At 40.7% G+C, this 22861-nt stretch overlaps 1 protein-coding gene across 2 annotated transcripts; it reads right to left on the bottom strand.

Annotated features, from left to right (window-relative positions):
* Positions 1-4032: 4032 nt before the first annotated feature.
* Positions 4033-21642, bottom strand: LOC110142553 (dihydrodiol dehydrogenase 3-like). 2 transcript variants are annotated; one of them, XM_020901795.2, is made up of 9 exons: positions 21495-21642; positions 19064-19264; positions 18690-18806; positions 17370-17447; positions 16835-16957; positions 15915-16024; positions 14889-15054; positions 4666-4748; positions 4033-4174 (listed from the first exon to the last, which is right to left on the bottom strand). In XM_020901795.2, exons 1-9 carry the CDS (start codon positions 21576-21578, stop codon positions 4132-4134), a joined length of 1005 nt encoding a protein of 334 aa, XP_020757454.2. In that variant the 5' UTR covers positions 21579-21642; the 3' UTR covers positions 4033-4131. The 2 variants fall into 2 exon arrangements, with proteins under 2 accessions (XP_020757454.2, XP_020757455.2); XM_020901796.2 differs by having other exon boundaries at positions 19097-19264.
* Between the last annotated feature and the right edge of the window lie 1219 nt (positions 21643-22861).

Genomic DNA, 22861 nt, shown 5'->3' with positions numbered 1-22861 from the left:
AAATTATTTTGCTTTACACGCCTATGGTGGTAGAGGTATAGTCAGTAAGTCATGTCCGACTCTCTTACAACCCCGTGGACTGTATCCCGTCAGGCTCCACAGTTCATGGAATTTCCTGGCTAGAATACTTGAGTCAGTTGCCATTTCCTACACCACAGTATCTTCCTGATCCAGGGATCAAACCCAAGTCTCTTGTGTCACTTACATTGGCAGGCAAATTCTTACTACTGGTCCACCTGAGAAGCCCTTACAGGCCTGACTAGGGTGAAATTCTGAAAAGGATACCAAAACCAGACATGTTGGCAAAGTGTTTATTGGCGTTAATCATTAGCAATTTGTGGATACCATGTGCAAGTTCAAACAGATGCTTCAGTGTTTATATCTTGTACTAAGCTACATAACTTTTTAGAGTACTCTTATAATGTAACTAATACATATTTTACACAGTTTGTTATAGTGCTAAATATTATTCATAAAATAAAAACCTATAAACAACTGAAATTGCAACAAATTGGGAAGAGTAAGGGAAATCATGATGCACTGGTACAAGGGGATGTTGTGAAGGAAAATTCATTTTAATACAAAGAGTGATGTCAGCAAAATTGTGAGCTAAGAGTGAAGTCTCCCTTAGAAAGGGAAGTAAGGAAAGAGAAAGCAGCTGAAAAATGTCATAGGAGTTCTGGGAAACAGTCAAAAAAACATCTACAGCAAGAAAGTGAACTCACAACTAGGAAAGATCCAGAACTGTGGAAGGACATTTCTGTGTGTTTTTATTCACACTCACCTCTCCCCTGACTTGAACAGAGCCATCTTGCTCTATAAAGGGCAGCAGCTCAGCACCCTGTTGTCTCCCTCAAAGCAGACTCGTTGCAGAAATCCTTGAGTGCAATATTCTCCCCTATTTGGGGCTTGCCTAGAAACTGGTATCCATTTCGCTTAACTCTGAGCTTGAACCGAAGAGCAGCTGGAGAGGCTCGTTACAGCTGCAGGGAGACTAGATATATGTGGGACCAGTGCCAGGGACTAAGGGTGGAGACACACCCAAGACCATGTAAAACCCTGATATAACTGGGGTGTGGATTTGGAGAATAGTAAGGCATTCAAAAACAATCATAAATTTCCCAGAATCAGAAAGCCACTCATGCTCCAGGTATGTAGTTGACTCAGAAATGACCTGAGTTTCCCTTAGTTTCCTGTTGAGCTGAACCCAGGATCAGGCACATGGCATGTCAGCTAGTGAAGGACAATCAGGATGTGGTACAAATCTGCAAACAGTGGGTGTGCTGTGCTTTTCCAAGTACCCTGTCATGAAGGAGAGTACACAGAAGGAGAGATAGAGAATGCATAGAATAAAGAAAGGTGAAACAAGAAAGCTAAAAAGAAAAAAAAAAGAGAGAGAGAGAGAGAGAAAGAGAAAAACATGAGCCATAAAACAGTTTTTATTACTGTTTAGTTGCTATGTCAGACCCCTCTATTGCAACCCAATGGACGATAGCCCCACAGGTTTTTCTGTCCATGGGATTCTGCAGACAAGAATACTGGAGTGGGCTGCCATTTCCTTTTCCAGTGGATCTTCCTGGACCTGAGATCCAACCCACATCTACTGCATTGGTAGGCAAATTCTTTACCACTGCACTACCTGGGAAGCTTGATCCATGAAAGGAACAAAAGAAATCGGCACTGACTCTTCCTGAACAATCACAGAAGCCACACTTAGTGAACAGTGAGTGTCTCAACTGTCCTGGGAGGAGCTCCAGGTGGGCAAGAGGACACTGAGCTCAGCTCCCCTAGGAGGACATCAGGGTCACATCTCCTAATAACACACGACACCAACAGGAAGCCCCCTCCACACCAAGACTGTAAAGAACCATCCCCACGGAGCTGGGTGGGAAGGGAAGAGAAGCTGGCAGATCAGGATTGAGCCCCTGGGAGGGCCCCAAACAAGAAGGGGAGGACAGGGGCTCAGAGGTCCTCCCTGGAGAGACCCATGCACACCGTGCACTGGGCACAGCAGCCCTGGTGCGACCCTGAGTGGTCTCGGCCCCACTGCTGCTGTGAACCCAGGGGGACTCACAGGAGGCCTGGAAACCTGACTCCTCTCCTGAGACACGTACCCACTCCTGCTCCTAGAACAGGCTGAGGGGGCGACCAGACACTGCCCAGGACTCGGGAGGTTTTACTGGGCAGCCTGTGTGCCCCCCGGCACACAAATGACCCCTTAGCACCACTGGATCCAGTTCACTCCCCATGCGGCAAGGGCTGCCCATGCTGGGCAGAGTGGGCTGTGGTGGGTAAAGATCCTGCTCAGACCAGCAGGATGTCTGGATGGGGCAGGGTGGCCATCAGAGAGGGGCCTGAGGAGCAATGTTCTGGAAATACCCTTCTCCATTTCCCTCACAGTAAAGTCCTTTAAAAGCCTATGTGAAAAGGACCCCCTGCCCCACCAGCTCTCTGATTTGCCTTTAGCTCCTGTCTCCCCACCCCACTGAACTCCACCCACATCAGCAGACTTGCTGGCCCTTAAATGTTCCATGAACACTCTTCCTTCCTGGAGTAAGCATTTCCTGTTCCAGAAAAATGCAGGGAGCCACTGTCTCTGTATTTTAAGGCTGTTTTGTACAAAGGAAAAGCTGTGTGGAATGAAGTGTAGTTGATGCCTCTGTCTAACAGAAGTACAGAAATGAGAGAGATTGTGCAGAATTATCTCAACAGACATTTAACCATTTCTAACAGTTAAATTCTCCTGATTTCATTCACAGTGTCATTCTCCATGAGACTAACGACTCAAGACATTTCTCATTTCACTTATTGACTTTTGTTGATACGACAATGTCTTTCTAAAGAATGTCAATAAAGTTTTGCTAAATGACCACTGAACTCAAAATATGTAAGGATTCATCAAAATGCTGAGCATGGGCAGACAAATAAGAAATTACATAAATGACTAAGGTGTGCTGCTTGCTATACAGGAAGCAAAATATAATACTGGTTTTTTTAATTTTTATTTTTATTTATTTATTTTTCTTCCATTTATTTTTATTTGTTGGAGGCTAATTACTTTACAACATTGCAGTGGTTTTTGTCATACATTGAAATGAATTAGCCATGGATTTACATGTATTCCCCATCCTGGTCCCCCCTCCCACCTCCCTCTCCACCCCATCCCTCTGGGTCTTCCCAGTGCACCAGGCCTGAGCACTTGTCTCATGCATCCAACCTGGGCTGGTGATCTGTTTCACCCTAGATATACATGTTTCGATGCTGTTCTCTTGAAACATCCCGCCCTCGCCTTCTCCCACAGAGTCCACAAGTCTGTTCTATACATCTGAGTCTCTTTTTCTTTTTTTGCATATAAGGTTATCGTTACCATCTTTCTAAATTCCATATATATGTGTTAGTATACTGTAATGGTCTTTATCTTTCTGGCTTACTTCGCTCTGTATAATGGGTTCCAGTTTCACCCATCTCATTAGAACTGATTCAAATGAATTCTTTTTGATGGCTGAGTAATATTCCATGGTGTACATGTACCACAGCTTCCTCATCCATTCGTCTGCTGATGGGTATCTAGGTTGCTTCCATGACCTGGCTATTATAAACAGTGCTGCGATGAACATTGGGGTGCACGTGTCTCTTTTGGATCTTGTTTCCTCAGTGTGTATGCCTAGAAGTGGTATTGCTGGGTCATATGGCAGATCTATAATACTGGTTTTTTTAAATCATATTTTTAGCTTACCAAGATACTTAGGCTATGTTTCAAAAGAAGTATATAACCTGTAGAATGAAGTTTATTTGTTTTTGTAAATAACCAAATACACCTATGTGTCTAGGAAAATTACAAGTTAAATGCACCAAAGGTAAGTATTATCAAGTGGGCAAACACTACTGATCTTTATTTCCTATCCTGCCCCTTCTTTATCTAAATATTCTGTCATGTATATGTATTATTTCAATGACAGGAAAGAAAGAGTATTCTTACTTTGAAGTCTATGCTATTTCATAAACTGTTCATTTTTAAAAAGAAAGACATGGTTTCAGAAGTTCAGACCCTTTATTTAAACTTCTTCATCAAGCACAAAATTATTCACCACCCCAGAAGTAAGAAGTTATCAAAGAACCACAGTAAGTTGATCAATATTCTTCAGAGAATGGATACTCAGGATGACCGACACCACTGGAAGACAAAGAGATGAACTCATTTATGAAATCTGGCTTCATTATAACATAGTTATGATTAATATAAACATTTTCCCCTGATGTAAAAAGAATTAAAAATTAAACATGTTCACTGGTCCCTGAAAGAATAGTGGGCTGCAGGCACTGTGCCCTTTGTGTTTCCTGGCTCCCTGGGCTCTGAGAGGAAGTACACCAGGCACAGGGATTAGGGGCACAAAGTAGTGAATTTATTCATCACAATGTCAACTGTGGGAATTTTACTGATGGGCTGTCCTAGCCGCCAATCACATTTCTGTTGATCAAGGATGGAGCCCTGGAGGAATCCTCTGGGCTGAGGTCTACAGGAAGCAACTGGCTCACTCCTACGCTTGAAATCAGGACTGTCTTTCTATACTTAAGCTTTTAAAAAGCTTAGTTCTCCTGCTCACCTCTCTGCTACAAAACAAACAAGCAAACAAAAATGACTGTGTTTGTAAAACAGTCACTTACATAAGAAATTCATAGTATCTTATATTTCTGTTGAGGCCATCGATTGCTTTCATGTCTTCTGGAGTCAGTTCAAAGTCAAACACCTGGAAGGAAGGAAGAATCACATTAACCTCTCCCTGCAAGGAGCCAGCCTTCCCCTGGGAACTGGAGGACTTTCCAGCTGGATGGAGACAAGAATAGGGGACAGGGAAGCCGTGTCTGTCCTCAGCTTCCAGGAGCACAACCTGGGACCCTTGCTGAGTTCTCACCTCTCCTTCCCACACCTTCTCCTTCTCTGTCCACCTCACTAACATTACTGTGCCATCAGTTCCTTATCTTTCTAAGTGAATCACTTGTGACAGGAAACAAACTAAACTCTTCTTTTTCCAAACAAACTGCTGTGGACACTCCTGACTTGATACCTGAAACTGAGCTGACATTAGACTGATTTCCTCTCCCCAACACACCCTAAAGGTGACAGCATTCAGCTGAAGCAGTGTGGGTGGAGGCTCCCTCTTGAAAGCCTATTCAGGAATCTGATTTCAAACTCCTTACCTATGAATAAATCTAACAAAACCTATATGTCTGTGCCTTAGTGGAGAAGATCTCTGTGTTGGGAAAATCCCCTGGAGAAGGAAATGCTAACTGACTTCAGCTTTGTTCCCTGGAGAATAGCATGGACAGAGGAGCCTGATGGACTACAGTCCATGGGGTCACAAGGAGTCACACACAACTGAAGCAACTAACACTTTAGTGGAAAAAGTTATGAAAAGTGTTTAAAACATTGAAGAACAGCAAATTACTAAAAGTTAACATCACAGTCATGAAAAGAAAAGTTCAGCTTTCTAAAGAAATGCATTTCTCCAGTGATCTAATATTTCAGTGCAGCATGATCCAAGAAGTTAAACAAATATTCTTTTGTAGAAACCAGTAAAGTGATACTAAATTTTAAATAAAAGAACAGTCGAGAGCAGTCAAAACATCTTTAAAGATGAATTCTAAGAACACTTATTTTCCATTTTAAGAACACAGTACAGAGAACTGAATAGTTAAATAGGGAAGGGCCAGGGCAGTCCTAATATGGAGGAGGAATAGGATGGGGAGACCCCCACAAATTCATCAAAAGATCATTTGAATGCTGAGCAACTTCCACCAAACAACTTCTGAATGCTAGCAGAGGACACCAGGCACCCTGAAAGCCAGCCCATTCTCTTCAAAGGGAGGTAGGATGAAATATAGAAGACAAAAAAGAGAGACAAAAGAGTTAGTGATGGAGACCCAACCCAGGGAGGGAGTCGTGAAGGAGGAGAAGTTTCCAAACATCAGGAAACCCTCTCACCAGCAGGTCTGTGGGGGGTGGGGGAGGGGTGGAATCTCAGAAGGCAACATAACCAGGAGGAAAAAAATAAACCACAGAATACATGCCTTAACCACAGTTCCGAGCAAGGAATAGCCCAGACACTCATGTCTGCCACCAGCAAGTGGGGGCTGAACAGGTAGGCGGGGGGTACATGCTTAGGGTAAGGACCAGGCCTGAATGCCCTGAGGACAATCTGAGAGAGCTAACCTGAGATAGCAACCCAAACTTTGGGTTAGCCTGAGAGAAAAAAAAGAGAGAGAGAGAGAGAGAACTTTCCTGTAAGAAGCTCTAACCTAAGATACAGCCTGGCCTACTCACAGAACAAAGGACTGAGTGAATACCAAAGGAGAGCTAGCTGGCTGCAGACAGGCCCACCCCCAGAGGAAGATTGGCTGGCAGGCAACAGCCAGAGCCAGAAGGTGAGGGGCAATCTCAGCCCCAGAGACGGCATCCTCCACCAAACAGAGCAGGCTCCCAGTTGCTAACCAAGTCTTCCTGGGCGCTTGGAAGGTTGACATCTGCCAGGAGGGTCACAGCCTGAGATCATCTCCCCAGAAGAGACACAAGGCACAGATGAGAAGGTGCTCTCCTTGAGTATCCCGGAAACCAAACAGCTGGGACCCAGGGAGGTGATTAGGATGCACAGCCCCCCTGGGACAGTGTGCTCACCAAGCACCTAGTCACCTGAGCTCCTTGGACCTGGGAAGGGCATAAACTGCAGGTCCAACCAAGTCTGTGCCTTTGTGGAGTACACAAGAACCTGAACCTGAGCAGCTTAGACCCAGGAAGTGCATGCCACCCAGGACCCGCTTTGGACAGTTCTCCTGCAGAGCAACCTGGAGCCTGAGGAGTGTAGACTGGGAAAGCACACACTGCCATGAGCTGGTGCAAACCCATTGTGGCCCAGACACTGCAAGCACTCCCCACACATGCCAGTGATATTTGTTTGCAGTGTTCCTCCCTCCCCACAGCACAACTGAGCAAGTGAACCTAAATAAGTGACCACCTTCACCCCCTTGTGTCAGGCAGAAATTAGACACTGAAGAGACTTGCAAACAGAGGAAGCCAAACAAACAAAGAAGAGGGAACTGCTCTGGAAGTGAAAGGTGCAACAGACTAAAACCCTGTAGTTAGCATTGACTAACCATTGGAAGGGGCCTATAGACCTTGAGAAGAAGTATAAACTGGAAGAAGGAATGATCTGAAACTGAACTGACCCCACACTGCCCTCAACAGCTCCAAAGAAATTCCTAGATACATTTTTACTATTATCATTCTTTTAGTTTTTTAAAATATTTTTATTTTTAAGTTATTACTCCTTTAATTTTCATTTTTATAACCTACTATTACCTTGCAAAAAAAAAAAACTATTTTTAATGCAAATTTCACATGTATATTTTTTACAGTTTTTGTGATTGCTTTTGTTTTGTATTTTTACTATTGTATTTTTCAGAGTCTAACCCCTACTCTAGAGTTTTAATCTTTGCTTTTTGGTATTTGCTGTCAATTTTGTATCTTTAAGAATCTAATCTTCAGTATCCATTTTCACTTAGGGGTGTGACTACTGGCTTCATTGCTCTCTTCCCTTTTGACTCTTCCTTTTCTCCCCCAGGTGACCTCTATCTCCTCTCCCCCGCCTTTGCTTCTCTGCTGAACTCTGTGCATCTCTCTGGGTGCTCCAGGCTGTGGAGAACACTTAGGGAACTGATTACTGGCTAAATTGTTTTCTCCCCTTTAGACTGCCCCTCTTCTCCTTGTCACCTCTATCTCCCTTCTCCCTCTTCTCTGTGTAACTCCGTGAACCTCTCTGGGTGTTCTAGACTGTGAAGAACACATAGGGAATTGATTACTGGCCAGATTGTTCTCTCCCCCTTTGATTTTCCCTCTTCTCCTCTTGGTCACCTCTATCTCCCTCCTCTCTCTTCTAATCTCCATGTAACTCTGAGAACCTCTCTGGGTGTCCCTCAGTGTGGACAATTTTTTCACCATTAACCTAGATGTTTTATCATCTATGCTGTATGGATGGAGAAGTCTTGAGGCTACTGTAAGAATAAGACTGAAAGCCAGAGGCAGGAGGCTTAAATCCAAAACTTGAGAACACTAGAGAACTCCTGACTGCAGGGAATATTAATCAATAAGAGCTCATCCAAAAGCCTCCATACCTACACTGAAACCTAGCTCCACCAAGGAGCCAACAATTTCCAGAGAAAGACATACAATGCTAATTCTCAAGCAATGCAGGAACATAGCCCTGAGCATTAAAATACAGGCTGCCCAAACTCACAACAAACACATAGACATCTCAAAACTCACTACTGGACACTTCATTGCACTCCAGAGAGAAGAGATCCAGCTCCACCCACCAAAACACTGGCAAAAGCTTCTCTTCCTCCCCCTTTCAAGGAAACATTGACAAGACACTAGTCCAACCCCACACACAGGGAGCAACCTCCACAATAAAGAGAAACAATAAACTTCCAGAATACAGAAAGGTCACCCCAAACAGATCAATCTAAACAAAGTGAAAAGGCATAGAAATATTCAGCAGGTAAGGGACATGATAAATGTCCACCATACCAAACAAAAGATGAAGAGATAGGGAGTCTACCTGAAAAAGAATTCAGAATAGTGATAGTAAAGATGATCCAAAATCTTGAAAACAAAATAAAGTTGCAGATAAATAGACTAGAGACAAGGATTGAGAAGATGCAAGAAATGCTTAACAAGGAGCTAGGCAAAATTAAAAAGAAGAGTCAATCAATAATGAATAATGCAATAACTAAGATCAAAACCACTCTGGAGGGAACCAACCAGCCTCAATCTGAGGCAGAAGATAGCATAAGTGAGGTGGAAGATAGAATGGTGGAAATAAATGAAGCAGAGAGGAAAAAAAGAATTAAAAGAAATGAGGACAATCTCAGTGACCTCTGGGACAATGTTAAATGCCCCAACATTCGAATCATAGGAGTCCCAGAAGAAGAAGACAAAAACAAAGGCCATAAGAAAATACTCGAGGAGATTATAGCTGAAAACTTCCCTAAAATGGGGAAGGAAATAGTCACATAAGTCCAAGAAACCCAGAGAGTCTCAAACAGGATAAACCCAAGCTGAAACACTCCAAGACACATATTAATCAAATTAACAAAAATCAAACACAAAGAGCAAATATTAAAAGTAGCAAGGGAAAAGCAACAAATGGGGATTCCCATAAGGATAAAAGCTGATCTGCCAATAGAACCTCTTCAGGCCAGAAGGGAATGGCAGGACATATTTAAAGTGATGAAAGAGAAGAACCAACAACCCAGATTAACTATATCCAGCAAAGATCTCATTCAAATATGAAGGAGAAATTGAAAACTTTACAGACAAGCAAAAGCTGAGAGAATTCAGCACCACCAAACCAGCACTTCAACAAATGCTAAAGGATCTTCTCTAGACAGGAAACACAGAAATGGTGTATAAACTCAACCCAAAACAATAAAATAAATGGCAACAGGATCATACTTATCAATAATTACCTTAAAAGTAAACGGATTGATGCCCCAACCAAAAGACAAAGACTGGCTGAATGGATACAAAACCAAGACCTCTAGATATGCTGTCTATAAGAGACCCACCACAAAACAAGGGACACATACAGACTGAAAGTGAAGGGCTGGAAAAAGACATTTCATGCAAATGGAAACCAAAAGAAAGCAGGAGAAGCAATACTCATATCAGATAAAATAGACTTTGAAATAAAGGCCGTGAAAAGAGACAAAGAAGGACACTACATAATGATCAAAGGATCAATCCAAGAAGAAGATATAGCAATTACAAATATATATGCACCCAACATAGGAGCACCACAATATGTAAGGCAAATGCTAAGAAATATGAAAGGGGAAATTAACAGTAACACAATAATAGTGGGAGACTTTAATATCCCCACTCACAGCTATGGATAGATCAACTAAACAGAAAATTAACAAGGAAACACAAACTTTAAATGATGCAATGGACCAGTTAGACCTAATTGATATTTGTAGGATATTTCATCCCAAAACAATGAATTTCACCTTTTTCTCAAGTGCACACGGAACGTTCTTCAGGATAGACCACATCCTGGGCCATAAATCTAGCCTTGGTAAATTTAAGAAAAATTAAATCATTTCAAGCATCTTTTCTGATCAAAATGCAGAAAGATTAGACATCAACTACAGGATAAAAAAACTATTAAAAATACAAACATATAGAGGCTGAACAGCACATTTCTGAATAACCTAAAAATCACAGAAGAAATCACAATATGCATAGAAATGAGAAAATGAAAATGCAACCACCCAAAACCTATTGGATTCAGTAAAAGCACTGCAAAGGGAAAGGTTCATAGCAATACAAGCTTACCTCAAGAACCAAGAGAAGAATCAAATGAATAGCGTAACTTTACACCTAAAGCAACTAGAAGAAGAAATGAAGCACCCCAGGGTTAGTAGAAGGAAAGAAATAATAGAAATTAGGGCAGAAATTAATGACAAAGAAGCAAAGGAGACTATAGCAAAAATCAACAAAACTGAAAACTGGTTCTTTGGGAAGATAAATAAAACAGACCATCCATTAGCCAGACTCATCAAGAAAAAAAAAGGGAGAAGAATCAAATCAACAACTTAGAAGTGAAAATGAAGAAATCACAATAGACAAAACAGATATACACAGGATCATAAGAGACTACTATCAGCAACCATATGCCAATAAAATGGACAACTTGGAAGAAATGGATGAATTCTTAGAAAACCAAAACTTTCCAAAAACTGAACCAGGAAGAAATAGAAAATCTTAACAGACTCATCACATGCATGGAAATTGAAACTATAATCAAAAATCTTCTAACAAACAAAAGCCAAGGGCAAGATGGCTTCACAGCTGAATCCTACCAAAAATTTAGAGAAGAGCTAACACCTATCCTACTCAAAATTACTAGAGCTAACCAATTCATTAGTTCTAGTCAAGGCTATGGTTTTTCCAATAGTAATGTATGGATGTGAGAGTTGGACTATAAAGAAAGCTGAACACTGAAGAATTGATTCTCTTGAAAATATGGTGTTGGAGAAGACTCCTGAGAGTCCCGTGGGCTGCAAGGAGATACAACCAGTCCATCCTAAAGGAAATCAGCCCTGAATATTCATTGGAAGGGCTGATGCTGAAGCTGAAACGTCAGTACTTTGGCCACCCAATGAGAGGAGCTTACTCATTGAAAAAGACCTTGCTGCTGGGAAAGATTGAAGGCAGGAGGAGAAGGGGGCGACAGAGGATGAGATGGTTGGATGGCATCACTGACTCAGTGGACATGAGTTTGAGTAAACTCTGGGAGTTGGTGATGGACAGCGATGCCTGTCGTGCTGCCTCCTGGGGGTTGCAAAGAGTCGGACACGACTGAGCGACTGAATTGAACTGAACTGAACTGAACTGAACTGAATCAATGGATATAGTAAAGTTGCAGGATATAAAATTAACACACAGAAATCTCTTGCATTCCTATACACTAACAATGAGAAAGCAGAAAGAGTAATTGAGGAAACAATTCCATTCACCATTGCAAAGAAAAGAACAAAATACTTAGGAGTAAATCTACCTAAAGAATCAAAAGGCCTATATATAGAAAACTATAAAACACTCCTGAAAGAAATCAAAGATGACACAAATAGATGGAGAAATATACCATGTTCATGGATAAGAAGAATTAATATAGTAAAAATGACTCTACTATCCAAAGCAATCTATAGATTCAATGCAATCCCTATCAAGCTACCAACAGTATTTTTCACAGAACTGGAACAAATAATTTCACAATTTGTATGGAAATTAAAAAAAAACCTCTTCCCTGATGGCTCAGACAGTAAAGTGTCTGCTTACAATGCCAGATACCCGGGTTCAGTCCCTGGGTTGGGAAGATCCCCTGGAGAAGGAAATGGCAACTCACTCCAGTACTCTTGCCTGGAAAATCCCATGGACGGAGGAGCCTGGAAGGCTACAGTCCTTGAGGTCACAGAGTCAGACCTGACTGAGTGATTTCACTTTCACAAAAAAACCTCGAATGGCCAAAGCAATCTTGATAAAGAAGAATGGAACTGAAGGAATCAACCTGCCTGACCTCAGACCTTGGTCATACACAATGACCAAGTGGTCTCTATCCCAGGAATGCAAGGATTCTTTAATATCCACAAAACAATCAATGTAATACACCACATTAACAAATTGAAAGATAAAAACCATATGATTATCTCAATAGATGCAGAAAAAGCCTTTGACAAAATGCAACATCCATTTATGATTAAAACTCTCCAGAAAGCAGGAATAGAAGGAACATACCTCAACATAATAAAAGCTATATATGACAAATCCACAGCAAGCATTACCCTCAATGGTGAAAAAGTGAAAGCATTTCCCCTAAAATCAGGAACAAGACAAGGGTGCCCACTCTCACTACTACTATTCAACATAGTTTTGAAAGTGTTGGCCACAGCAATCAGGGCAGAAAAAGAAGTAAAAAGAATCCAGATAGGAAAAGAAGAAGTGAAACTCTCACTGTTTGCAGATAACATAATCCTCTACATAGAAAACCCTAAAGACTCTACCAGAAAATTACTAGAGCTAATCAACGAATATAGTAAAGTTGCAGGATATAAAATTAACACACAGAAATCTCTTGAATTCCTATACACTAACAATGAGAAAACAGAAAGAGAAATCAAGGAAACAATACCATTCACCATTGCAACAAAAAGAATAAAATACTTAGGAGTATATCTACCTAAAGAAACAAAAGACCTATACATAGAAAACTATAAAACACTGATGAAAGAAATCAAAGAGGACACAAACAGATGGAGACATATACCATGTTCATGGATTGGAAGAATCAATAGTGTCAAAATGGCTATACTACCCAAAGCAATCTATAGATTCAATGCAATCCCTATCAAACTACCAACGGTATTTTTCACAGAACTAGAACAAATAATTTCACAATTTGCATGGAAATACAAAAAACCTCGAATAGCCAAAGTAATCCTGAGAAAGAAGAATGGAACTGGAGGAATCAATCTGCCTGACTTCAGACTCTACTACAAAGCCACAGTCATCAAGACAGTATGGTACTGGCACAAAGACAGAAATAGAGATCAATGGAACAGAATAGAAAGCCCAGAGATAAATCCACGAACCTATGGTCACCTTATGTTCGACAAAGGAGGCAAGGATATACAATGGAAAAAAGACAACCTCTTTAACAAGTGGTGCTGGGAAAACTGGTCAACCACCTGTAAAAGAATGAAACTAGAACACTTTCTAACACCATACACAAAAATAAACTCAAAATGGATTAAAGATCTAAATGTAAGACCAGAAACTATCAAACTCCTAGAGGAGAACATAAGCAAAACACTCTCCGACATAAATCACAGCAGGATCCTCTATGACCCACATCCCAGAATATTGGAAACAAAAGCAAAAATAAACAAATGGGACCTAATGAAACTTAAAAGCTTTTGCACAACAAAGGAAACTATAAGCAAGGTGAAAAGACAGCCCTCAGATTGGGAGAAAATAATAGCAAACGAAGCAACAGACAAAGGATTAATCTCAAAAATATACAAGCAACTCCTCCAGCTCAACTCCAGAAAAATAAATGACCCAATCAAAAAATGGGCCAAAGAACTCAACAGACATTTCTCCAAGGAAGACATACAGATGGCTAACAAACACATGAAAAGATGCTCAACATCACTCATTATCAGAGAAATGCAAATCAAAACCACAATGAGGTACCATTATACGCCAGTCAGGATGGCTGCTATCCAAAAGTCTACAAGCAATAAATGCTGGAGAGGGTGTGGAGAAAAGGGAACCCTCTTACACTGTTGGTGGGAATGCAAATTAGTACAGCCACTATGGAAAACAGTGTGGAGATTTCTTAAAAAGCTGGAAATAGAACTGCCATATGACCCAACAATCCCACTTCTGGGCATACACACCAAGGAAACCAGATCTGAAAGAGACACGTGCACCCCAATGTTCATTGCAGCACTGTTTATAATAGCCAGGACATGGAAGCAACCTAGATGCCCATCAGCAGACGAATGGATGAGGAAGCTGTGGTACATATACACCATGGAATATTACTCAGCCATTAAAAAGAATTCATTTGAATCAGTTCTAATGAGATGGATGAAACTGGAGCCCATTATACAGAGCGAAGTAAGCCAGAAAGATAAAGACCATTGCAGTATACTAACACATATATATGGACTTTAGAAAGATGGTAATGATAACCCTATATGCAAAACAGAAAAAGAGACTCAGACGTATAGAACAGACTTGTGGACTCTGGGAGAAGGCGAGGGTGGGATGTTTCAAGAGAACAGCATTGAAACATGTATATTATCTAGGGTGAAACAGATCACCAGCCCAGGTTGGGTGCATGAGACAAGTGCTCGGGCCTGGTGCACTGGGAAGACACAGAGGGATTGGGTGGAGAGGGAGGTGGGAGGGGGGACCGGGATGGGGAATACATGTAAATCCATGGCTAATTCATTTCAATGTATGACAAAAACTACTGCAATGATGTAAAGTAATTAGCCTCCAACTAATAAAAATAAATGGAAAAAAAAAAAAGAGTTCGACATGACTGGGCGACTTAATTGAACAGAACTGAACCCTCTCCAGGCAGGCCACCTCTCCTGTTGCCACAGCAGGAGGAGAAAACCATCGGGAATACACACAAGGCATTCATGCACAGGGAAGAACAGGTAAATCATCTTGACTCAAGGAACGTCTTGAGAGACAAAGGATGACCCTCATGAAGGATATTCCATAGGAGCCCTCTGCCCAGAGCCTCACACATCACCTGTATGTTCTCTTTGATTCGCTTCTTGTTGTAACTCTTGGCCAGAACCACAACCCCACGTTGTATCTGGTAACGAAGGACCACCAGAGCTGGAGTTTGCTTGTGCTTTTTGGCAATGGCACAAAGAACCGAGTCCTCCAGGAGAACGGGGAGGTTCAAGTTCACCCTGGAAGGAAATTCAGAAATCCAGAGGAGCTGAGACTAAGTATGCAATTTGTGAGTAGTTTTCCCAAACAAATCAAGGAGGTCCACTCTATACCAGTGCTTCTCAAAGTGTACCAGCATCATCAGTATCACCTGGGATCTTGTCAGATATAAAAATTCCATGACTAGCTAAGACAAACTGAATCAGAATTTCAGCTGTGTCACGTCCCATTCTTTGTTTACAAAGCTCTGCAGATTATTTGGATGCATTAATGACCTGAGACCAGGATTGCTAAAGTCGTGAATTTTTTTTTTTTTTTAATTCTCAGGGGTTATTTTGCGTCTATAATCAAGGGCATGGACAGAGAACAGGAGGGGAAAACCACGGATTTTTAAAAATTTCAGTTTCCTAAGGTATTGATAAATATTGAATACTCTCAGAATCAGAGAAATCTATTCCATCATTACTCTCCTTTAGATATATACAAAAATGGTTCAAGTTTAGTTTTTTCTATCATAATAGACCTGAGAATTGCATATTATTATCCCAATTTTAGACACAAGGTAAGTGAGGCTTGGAATTTCTATTTTTAGAAATGTTTTATTAGTTAATATCTATATAAATCATGACATAAGCTTGTGTTTCTGGTTTCAACTGGGGGATTATATATAGATTTTAATGCAGACATCTGTTAATGATGAGTCTACAAGCTAGTACAGTGTAGAAAAATAGCTGGATGATAGGAAGATAGAAGAAAATATTCCATCTGTCCCCTCTCTCCCCTTTGCTTATGAGAGTTATCTGAGTACTCTATTTTAAAATATCTCATTAAAAATTGAATTTTAGGGAAACTCCCAGTTGTCTTCAGTAGAATTCAATACCATTCTTTTATTCGTTGGGATCCTAGAGCACCATAGGCAACAAGGACAATATCATGTGACTTGCAGAAATCCAACAGTTTGCTCTGATTGAGATAAGGGTGACATTCCACCTGTAGAATGTCAACAGAGAAGGGTGTCAGATTATTTGAAAAGGTAATATTAATATGACAGGCAGATTAAAATTTTAAGTGCCTAAAAGAAAGATGGCAACATTAAATATAAAATGGAAATATCAACATCTAGAGAGAAGTAGAGAAAAGTGTATTTATACAGTTAATTTTATGACAGACCGTGGATGGGAGAACCAGTCACATTTGAGTAATAAAAAGGTATACTCTATATTTGAGTAGATATACCCAGGTAAATGTTTTATCTTCTGTTAGCATCACCTCAAGCCTTTAACTTCACCCTCTAACCTGGATGACTTTCATCATCTCCAGCACATTTTTCTGTTCTGTGCTCCTTGTTGAGACTCATAAATGCTGGGACATCAAGACTAAGGAATCAGCCATTGGAACCCCACACAAACCCTTACCACCCATCTCAGCTGATTGGTTACTTTGTTAATTTACTTCCCATTCAATGTTTCCATGGCTTCCTTGGTACACAAAGTTTATTCCAGGGCATTTTCCCATCCAATCTTGTCATCCTTTAATCTCAGGAAAATGACACATCCTACCTCTAGCTCTAGGTTCTACCCACAATTTGGCAGGATGCCCTCCCGACCTTTTCCATCCAGGTACATCAGATAGAGATACCATTTGGGGTTCTATTCACACCATACACACAGCGACTCTACACTCTAGAATCCTCTGTCCCACAAAGGTTAGATGAAGAGGAGGGGAGGACAGACAGATGTCAGGCTCCAGTGCAAGAAGGAGGCTCTAAAGAGCAGGAGGTAGAGGAGTCGAGCTGCTCACTTGGTTGCAGACGGGCTTGTACTTGAGTCCCGGCTTGTTCAGGATCTTCTCCAGCTGCTTGTGATTGAAGTTGGACACCCCAATGGACTTGGTCAGCCCTACATCCTTACACTTCTCCAGGGCCTGGGAGGGAGGGTTGGTGAGCAGTCATTTGAAATGAGTGATAGATCAAGAATAAATATTCAAAAAAATCTGTAAAAAATGTCTCATGTCAAGAATTTACATTGAGTTTAAGCAAGGAAAAGGGAGGAGAAGGTCATGATACAAGATGAGTTACCAACTCCTCCTTAGAAAACTCTGGAGAAGACATATCACAGGGAAGGAAAGAGATACCTGTCTGCACTGTCCCATATTCTCCTCCTGTTCTTCTCTATGAACATTTCAGCAATGGTTTCCTCACGTCAACCTCAGCATCCCAGCCCTTAGATTCATGAACTGAGTCTGATGGCCCACAGCCCATTCTCATAGGTAGAAGAAATGAAGGAGTTTTCCCCTCTCCTGGTTCCTCCTCTGGTTCTCTCTTCCCTGGACTCACCTCCCACGTGTGGCAGAGATCCACTGAGTCACTTATCAGTTTTCCATTTTCATCTTTTGGAAATAATTCCTCCCCTGGCTGGAACAGAGACAGATATATTAGAGATGTGACAAAATAATTTCTCCACATTTAACCAGGCTGCCAGGCACTAAGAATTAAACCTCCATGAGGTAGATTTATAACTTTCTACTTACTAATATTTGCAAAGTGACTTGTGTATGGAGTTTTAAGCAATGTCTTTAGGAGGGAGGTTTATTCTAATCTCTTACACTTATATATGTTGCAATATATATAATTTTTCTATGTCCTAAAAGGGACTTCTGGTGACTTCTGTGATTTTTATTGTTCCCTGTACTTGGTTCTTTTGAAATGTCTCTGATCTGAGAATGGCAGTAAGTTACATGCCATAATTTCCAGAATAAAAATTGTAAACTAGACCTGGGCTAGATAATCAGATTTCCTTTACCCTTCTAGCATTAGATGCCCTAGGACAGGCATGTGAACCAGCAAGGCTCTCATTAGGTTGATGTGGAATGTGAAAGATCCAGACATGCTCTCAAATGTTTATGACCCTGAGCTTTGAAATGCCCCAAGGTCATATTTGCCACCAGTGGAAAATTTTCAGTAAAAATAAAGTAATCCCTTTATAAGGGATAGAAAAAGGAAACATTGCTGAGGAGTCCTGCAAATCCTCAAAACTCTCTGTGTCTGGGACTTGCCACCTACATACTCCACTAAGTTATTTTGCATTAGATGGCTTGAGTTGATTTATATAACTAGAAATCAAGATTTCTAAGTAAACCAATCTTAATGACCAAGTGCAGTCTACATAGCTCATCATAAAGTCGAGGAAGACTGTAGACAATATCCCAACTTCTTATAAAGGTATGAAGTTTAGACACACCCAGAGGGAACAGCACCAAATCTGCTCACCTTGAAAGGGTGAAAGACAAGATAAAATCATCATGTTCAATATGATGCAGTGCCAGGTTCACCACAGCTGCACCAAACTCTTGGTTCATGAAATCCCCAGGGACTCAGGAGTCATAATCAAGACTGTGTGCAGAACTTGGCTATTTCTACTTCCTCAAGTTTTTCTGGCAGAGAGTCTTGGATTATTAACTCCTTTGTCTCGGGGGCATGTAACAGATTCAAAGAAGCTCAGTAAAAAGATGATCACAAATGATTATTTGGGGGATTCTACTCTAGTGTAATCATCCCTTCAAGCTACTAAGAAAAATCTTAATACAACCATCCATGCAAGTTGTCGCACATTCTAACACAAGATTTAAAATTGATATGATCACACATATATCCAACCTTCACAGCCAGTGGAAAATGAATAATATAGAGATCTACATAGTCCAGTTGAAGAGTTTTCAGTGATTTTTCCAAGGCTGGTCTGACCAACTCTGGTCGAAGGAAAGTGCACCAAAGCTGAAAATATAAAAGAATAGAAATTTTATTAAAAATACTTTAGGAAATTTTCTTTTGGTCTTACTGCAAGGCTTGTGGGATATTACTTCCCTGACCCATGATGGAATGGGGGCCCATGATACTAATGTGCCAAGTCTTAAACACTGAACACCAAGGATTTCTAATACCTTAAGAATATACCAAGAAGCATAGTTCACCAATCAACTGTTCACCAAATAAATGATCCTATTATATAATAGTCCCCTGGGCACACTCACTAGCACACATGTTAAACACACAGCATGCAGCACCTTTGAAGTGTAGAATATGTCTTCTCTCTTCACAGTACCATCTGCAATCTTGCTTTGAATGGCCTGGCCAACGTATTCTTCATTTCGGTACAGATGAGCACAGTCAATATGGCGGAACCCAACCTCTATAGCGAATTTGGTGACTTCCAGAGCTTCACTCTTAAGAACCTACATGAGCAATAAGGCAGAATTTGAACATCCACATGATTAAGAGATTGCTAGCACAAGCTTTGATCCTCCAAAGAATCAACTTTTCTTCATATATTTGATTAGTTCTCTATGTCTGGTGCTGAACCCATGACAGTTTCCCTGAACATTCCTGGTCAGTTTTTTTAATAGATATACAGTAACCCTTATAGCCCAAATGATCCATGGTGGATCACAGGCATCTGAGGACCCCAAGACAACCTCCAGGTTCAGTGGACCCAAAGGACTCAGCATATGTGGTCATGAATATGATTTATACTATAAGATACTTGAAGAAAAATCAAAAAGGTATATAAGGTATACGATAAAGACATTAAACTACAGGAGATAGTGAGAGACATGGAGCCTGGCCTGTTGCAATTCATAGAATCACAAAGAATCAGACATGACTTAGTGACTGAACAACAACAATAACAAAAAGCATCAAGAAGCAAGGTGAAAACTTCCAAGACCACTGTCTACCAGTGAAGCTACATGGAATAAACCAAATAAAAACTGTATCTATTCAAAGTGTACAAAGTGATGCTCTCATATAAGGATTCATTGCTGATGATCACCAAAATCAAGCTAGTTAGCAGATCCTTCATTTCACTTACCTTATTTTAGGGGTCTGTAAGAAAACTTAAGATCTAGTCTCTACAAAATCTCAGGGTATCAACCATTATTTATAACTATAGTCACGGTGCTGTGCATCAGGTCACCAACTTATTCATCTTATCACTGAAGGTCTAGACTGTTGACAAACATCTTTCCATTTCTCACAGATTTGTCTCCAGCTTCTGGTCTTCATTTCTCTACTCTCTGTTTCTATATGTTTCACTATTTTAGATTCCACCTACAAAGAGACTTCCTTGGTGGCTCAGATGTTAAAGTGTCTCCTACAATGAGGGAGACCCAGGTTTGATCCCTGGGTCAAGAAGATCTCTAGAGAAAGAAATGGCAACCCACTCCAGTGTTCTTGCCTGGAAAATCCCATGAACAGAGGAGCCTGGTAGCCTACAATCCATGGGGTCGCAAAGAGTTAGATACAATTGAGCAACTTCACTTTCACTATTTACAAAGACATCATGTAGCATTTGTCTCTTATTTCTGGCTTACTTCACTTAGCTAAAGTTCTCCCAGTTCACCTGTGTGATTTCAAATGCCAGTATTAACTATGTTTTAAATGCTGAATAATATTCCATTTCTTTTTCATGTGTCAGAATCTTTTCTATTTCAAGGAGGTAGATAATTGGTGTAATCACCCTCTGTTGGGTGCAGTCCTGGTCTTTCTTAAACACTTGAGCATTCAGGGATGTACTAACAATGGACAAGTGAGCTTCAGTACTAGCCTGGACACTTTACTCCCTGCACCCTACTTTGCACTACAAAGTCCTGTCTTCTCTTTCCAAAATGCCTCTGAATATTTCCTTCTATTCTCCAAATGATAAAAGTGAGATGAAAGTTTCAGAATCAGACCTTGTCACAACTACATTCTCCAGAGACAAGACGGACAGCAAACTTTCTGGCTTCAGGTCTAGAGACTTGTCTGCTAGTCCCTTTTCTGTCCAAGCACTGAAAACTACACTTTAGTAAAAAGACATTAAAACACCCAAGGATACATTACACAACCTGGCCTGTAAGATGGTAGCTTATCCCCTCAAATGACACTATATTTTCCATTAGAAGAAGTTTCCAAGGAGCAACCGAAGTACAAGGCAAAACACAGCTGGAATGTCTTGCCTGACACCTACCAGGCACCCCATAGTAAAAAAGCAATTCTCTCCAATTAGTTCCTATTCACTTCATCCTTAGGACCTTCCCCCTCAAATACTTCTCTGGGTCACATCTTTTTTGAGAGGTAAGAGTTCTGGAACTAATGAAATACACAGAGAAACCTAGCCATTGCAATCGCCCTCAAAGCAAAGCAGTTGACAGTCAGTGATCTTGACAGTCGAGTCTCACTTCTTCTGCCAAGCTGGGAAAGAGATAGAAACTAGAGGGGAACCCAGAGTAATCTGCAGGTGAGTGAACCTCAGACCTTGATGCAGAATGGAGACTGGATGCTCTCTCCCCTTTCACAGGACATCATTCTAGCCTGGTTTGTGGCTAGAGGAGCTAACCAGGATCTCATTGCTTGACAACCCAAGTCCCTTCCACTCATGTTACATCCACTAGTACTTATATCTCAACCCCATACCAGTACTGATACCTCTGGAGGTACAGCAGTGCCAAATCCCAGGACAGGAATGAAGTGGCCATCATTAAGCTTCACTCTCTGGCCTTTGGGATCCATTGCCTGTTTCACCTCTGAATAAGCAGACTGATCTTTTCTTCTGCCTTCACAGGTTATAAATAACAGGAAGTTAACACCCCATCTGACTGTCCAATGTAAGCAGATACATTGGAGGAGGAGAGGATTAAAACAGCATACCTATCTAGAGTAAGAAGAAGAATGAAGCCAGATACATTGGTAGTTTGTTTGTTTTTTTTTTTATCAGAATAACTTCACTTATATAATGATGAAACATGCCAAACAATTATTGACCAAATGTTACACAGAAACCTCCACACACCAGTCATTTCACTTTTCTAATTATGAAGCCCACTTTTGATCAAATATCAATTGAAACAAATATTTCACAGAGTACAAGAAGGCATACTAATCACACAATTAAAAAGTATTGATTATTAAGCATTTTCCAAAATGTAATCTCTTAATAGAGAATCATAATATGAAACAAATCAAATTTGCCTTGTTAAATTTTCCAGCAGCAAAATTATTTTGCTTTACACACCTGTGGTGGTAGAGGTTTAGTCAGTAAGTCATGTCCAACTCTTTTACAACCCCACAGACTGTACCCCGCCAGTCTCCACAGTTCATGGAATTACCAGGTTAGAATACTGGAGTCAGTTGCCATTTCCTACACCACAGTAACTTCCTGATACAGGGATAAACCCCAAGTTTCTTGTGTCACTTACATTGGCAGGCGAAGTCTTACCATTGGGCCACCAAAGAAGCACTTACAGACCTGACTAGGGTGAAATTCTGAAAAGGATACCAAAACCAGACATGTTGGCAAAGTGTTTATTGGTGTTAATCATTAACAGTTTGTGGATACCATGTGTAGGTTCAAACAGACGCTTGAGTGTTTAGACCTTGTACTAAGCTATGTAACTTTTTAGAGTACTCTTATAATGTAACCATTAAATATTTTACATATTTTGTTATCATGCTAAACATGCTAAAAAGAAAAACCTGTAAACAACTGAAATAGCAACAAATTTGGGAAGAGTAAGGGAAATCATGATGCACTGGTACAAGCAGATGTTGTGAAGGGAAATTCAATTTAACACATAGAGTGATGTCAGCAAAATAGTGCATTTGGAGGAATGAAGTCTCCCTTGAAAAGGGAAGTATGGAGAGAAAGCAACTGAAAAATGTCATAGGAGTTCTGGGAAACAATAAAAAAAAATCTATAGCAACAAAGTGAACACACAACTAGGGAAGATTCCAAAGACTGGAAGAACATTTCTGTATGTTTTTATTCAGACTCACCTCTCCCCTGACTTGAGTGG

Source organism: Odocoileus virginianus, chromosome 9 (assembly GCF_023699985.2).
Source record: "Odocoileus virginianus isolate 20LAN1187 ecotype Illinois chromosome 9, Ovbor_1.2, whole genome shotgun sequence".
Lineage (NCBI taxonomy): Eukaryota > Metazoa > Chordata > Mammalia > Artiodactyla > Cervidae > Odocoileus > Odocoileus virginianus.
This window is presented reverse-complemented; position numbering and strand designations above follow the sequence as displayed.

What these genes read in the sequence shown, in the direction of transcription:
- LOC110142553 (XM_020901795.2), bottom strand. Translation starts at nt 21,578, where the DNA reads ATGGATCCCAAAGGCCAGAGAGTGAAGCTTAATGATGGCCACTTCATT. An exon ending in GCACTGCTGTACCTCCAGAG is followed by an intron (nt 19,265 to 21,494) that starts GTATCAGTACTG and finishes TTGCTCATGTAG; the next exon opens with GTTCTTAAGAGTGAAGCTCT. An exon ending in ACAAGCCCGTCTGCAACCAA is followed by an intron (nt 16,025 to 16,834) that starts GTGAGCAGCTCG and finishes GACATTCTACAG; the next exon opens with GTGGAATGTCACCCTTATCT.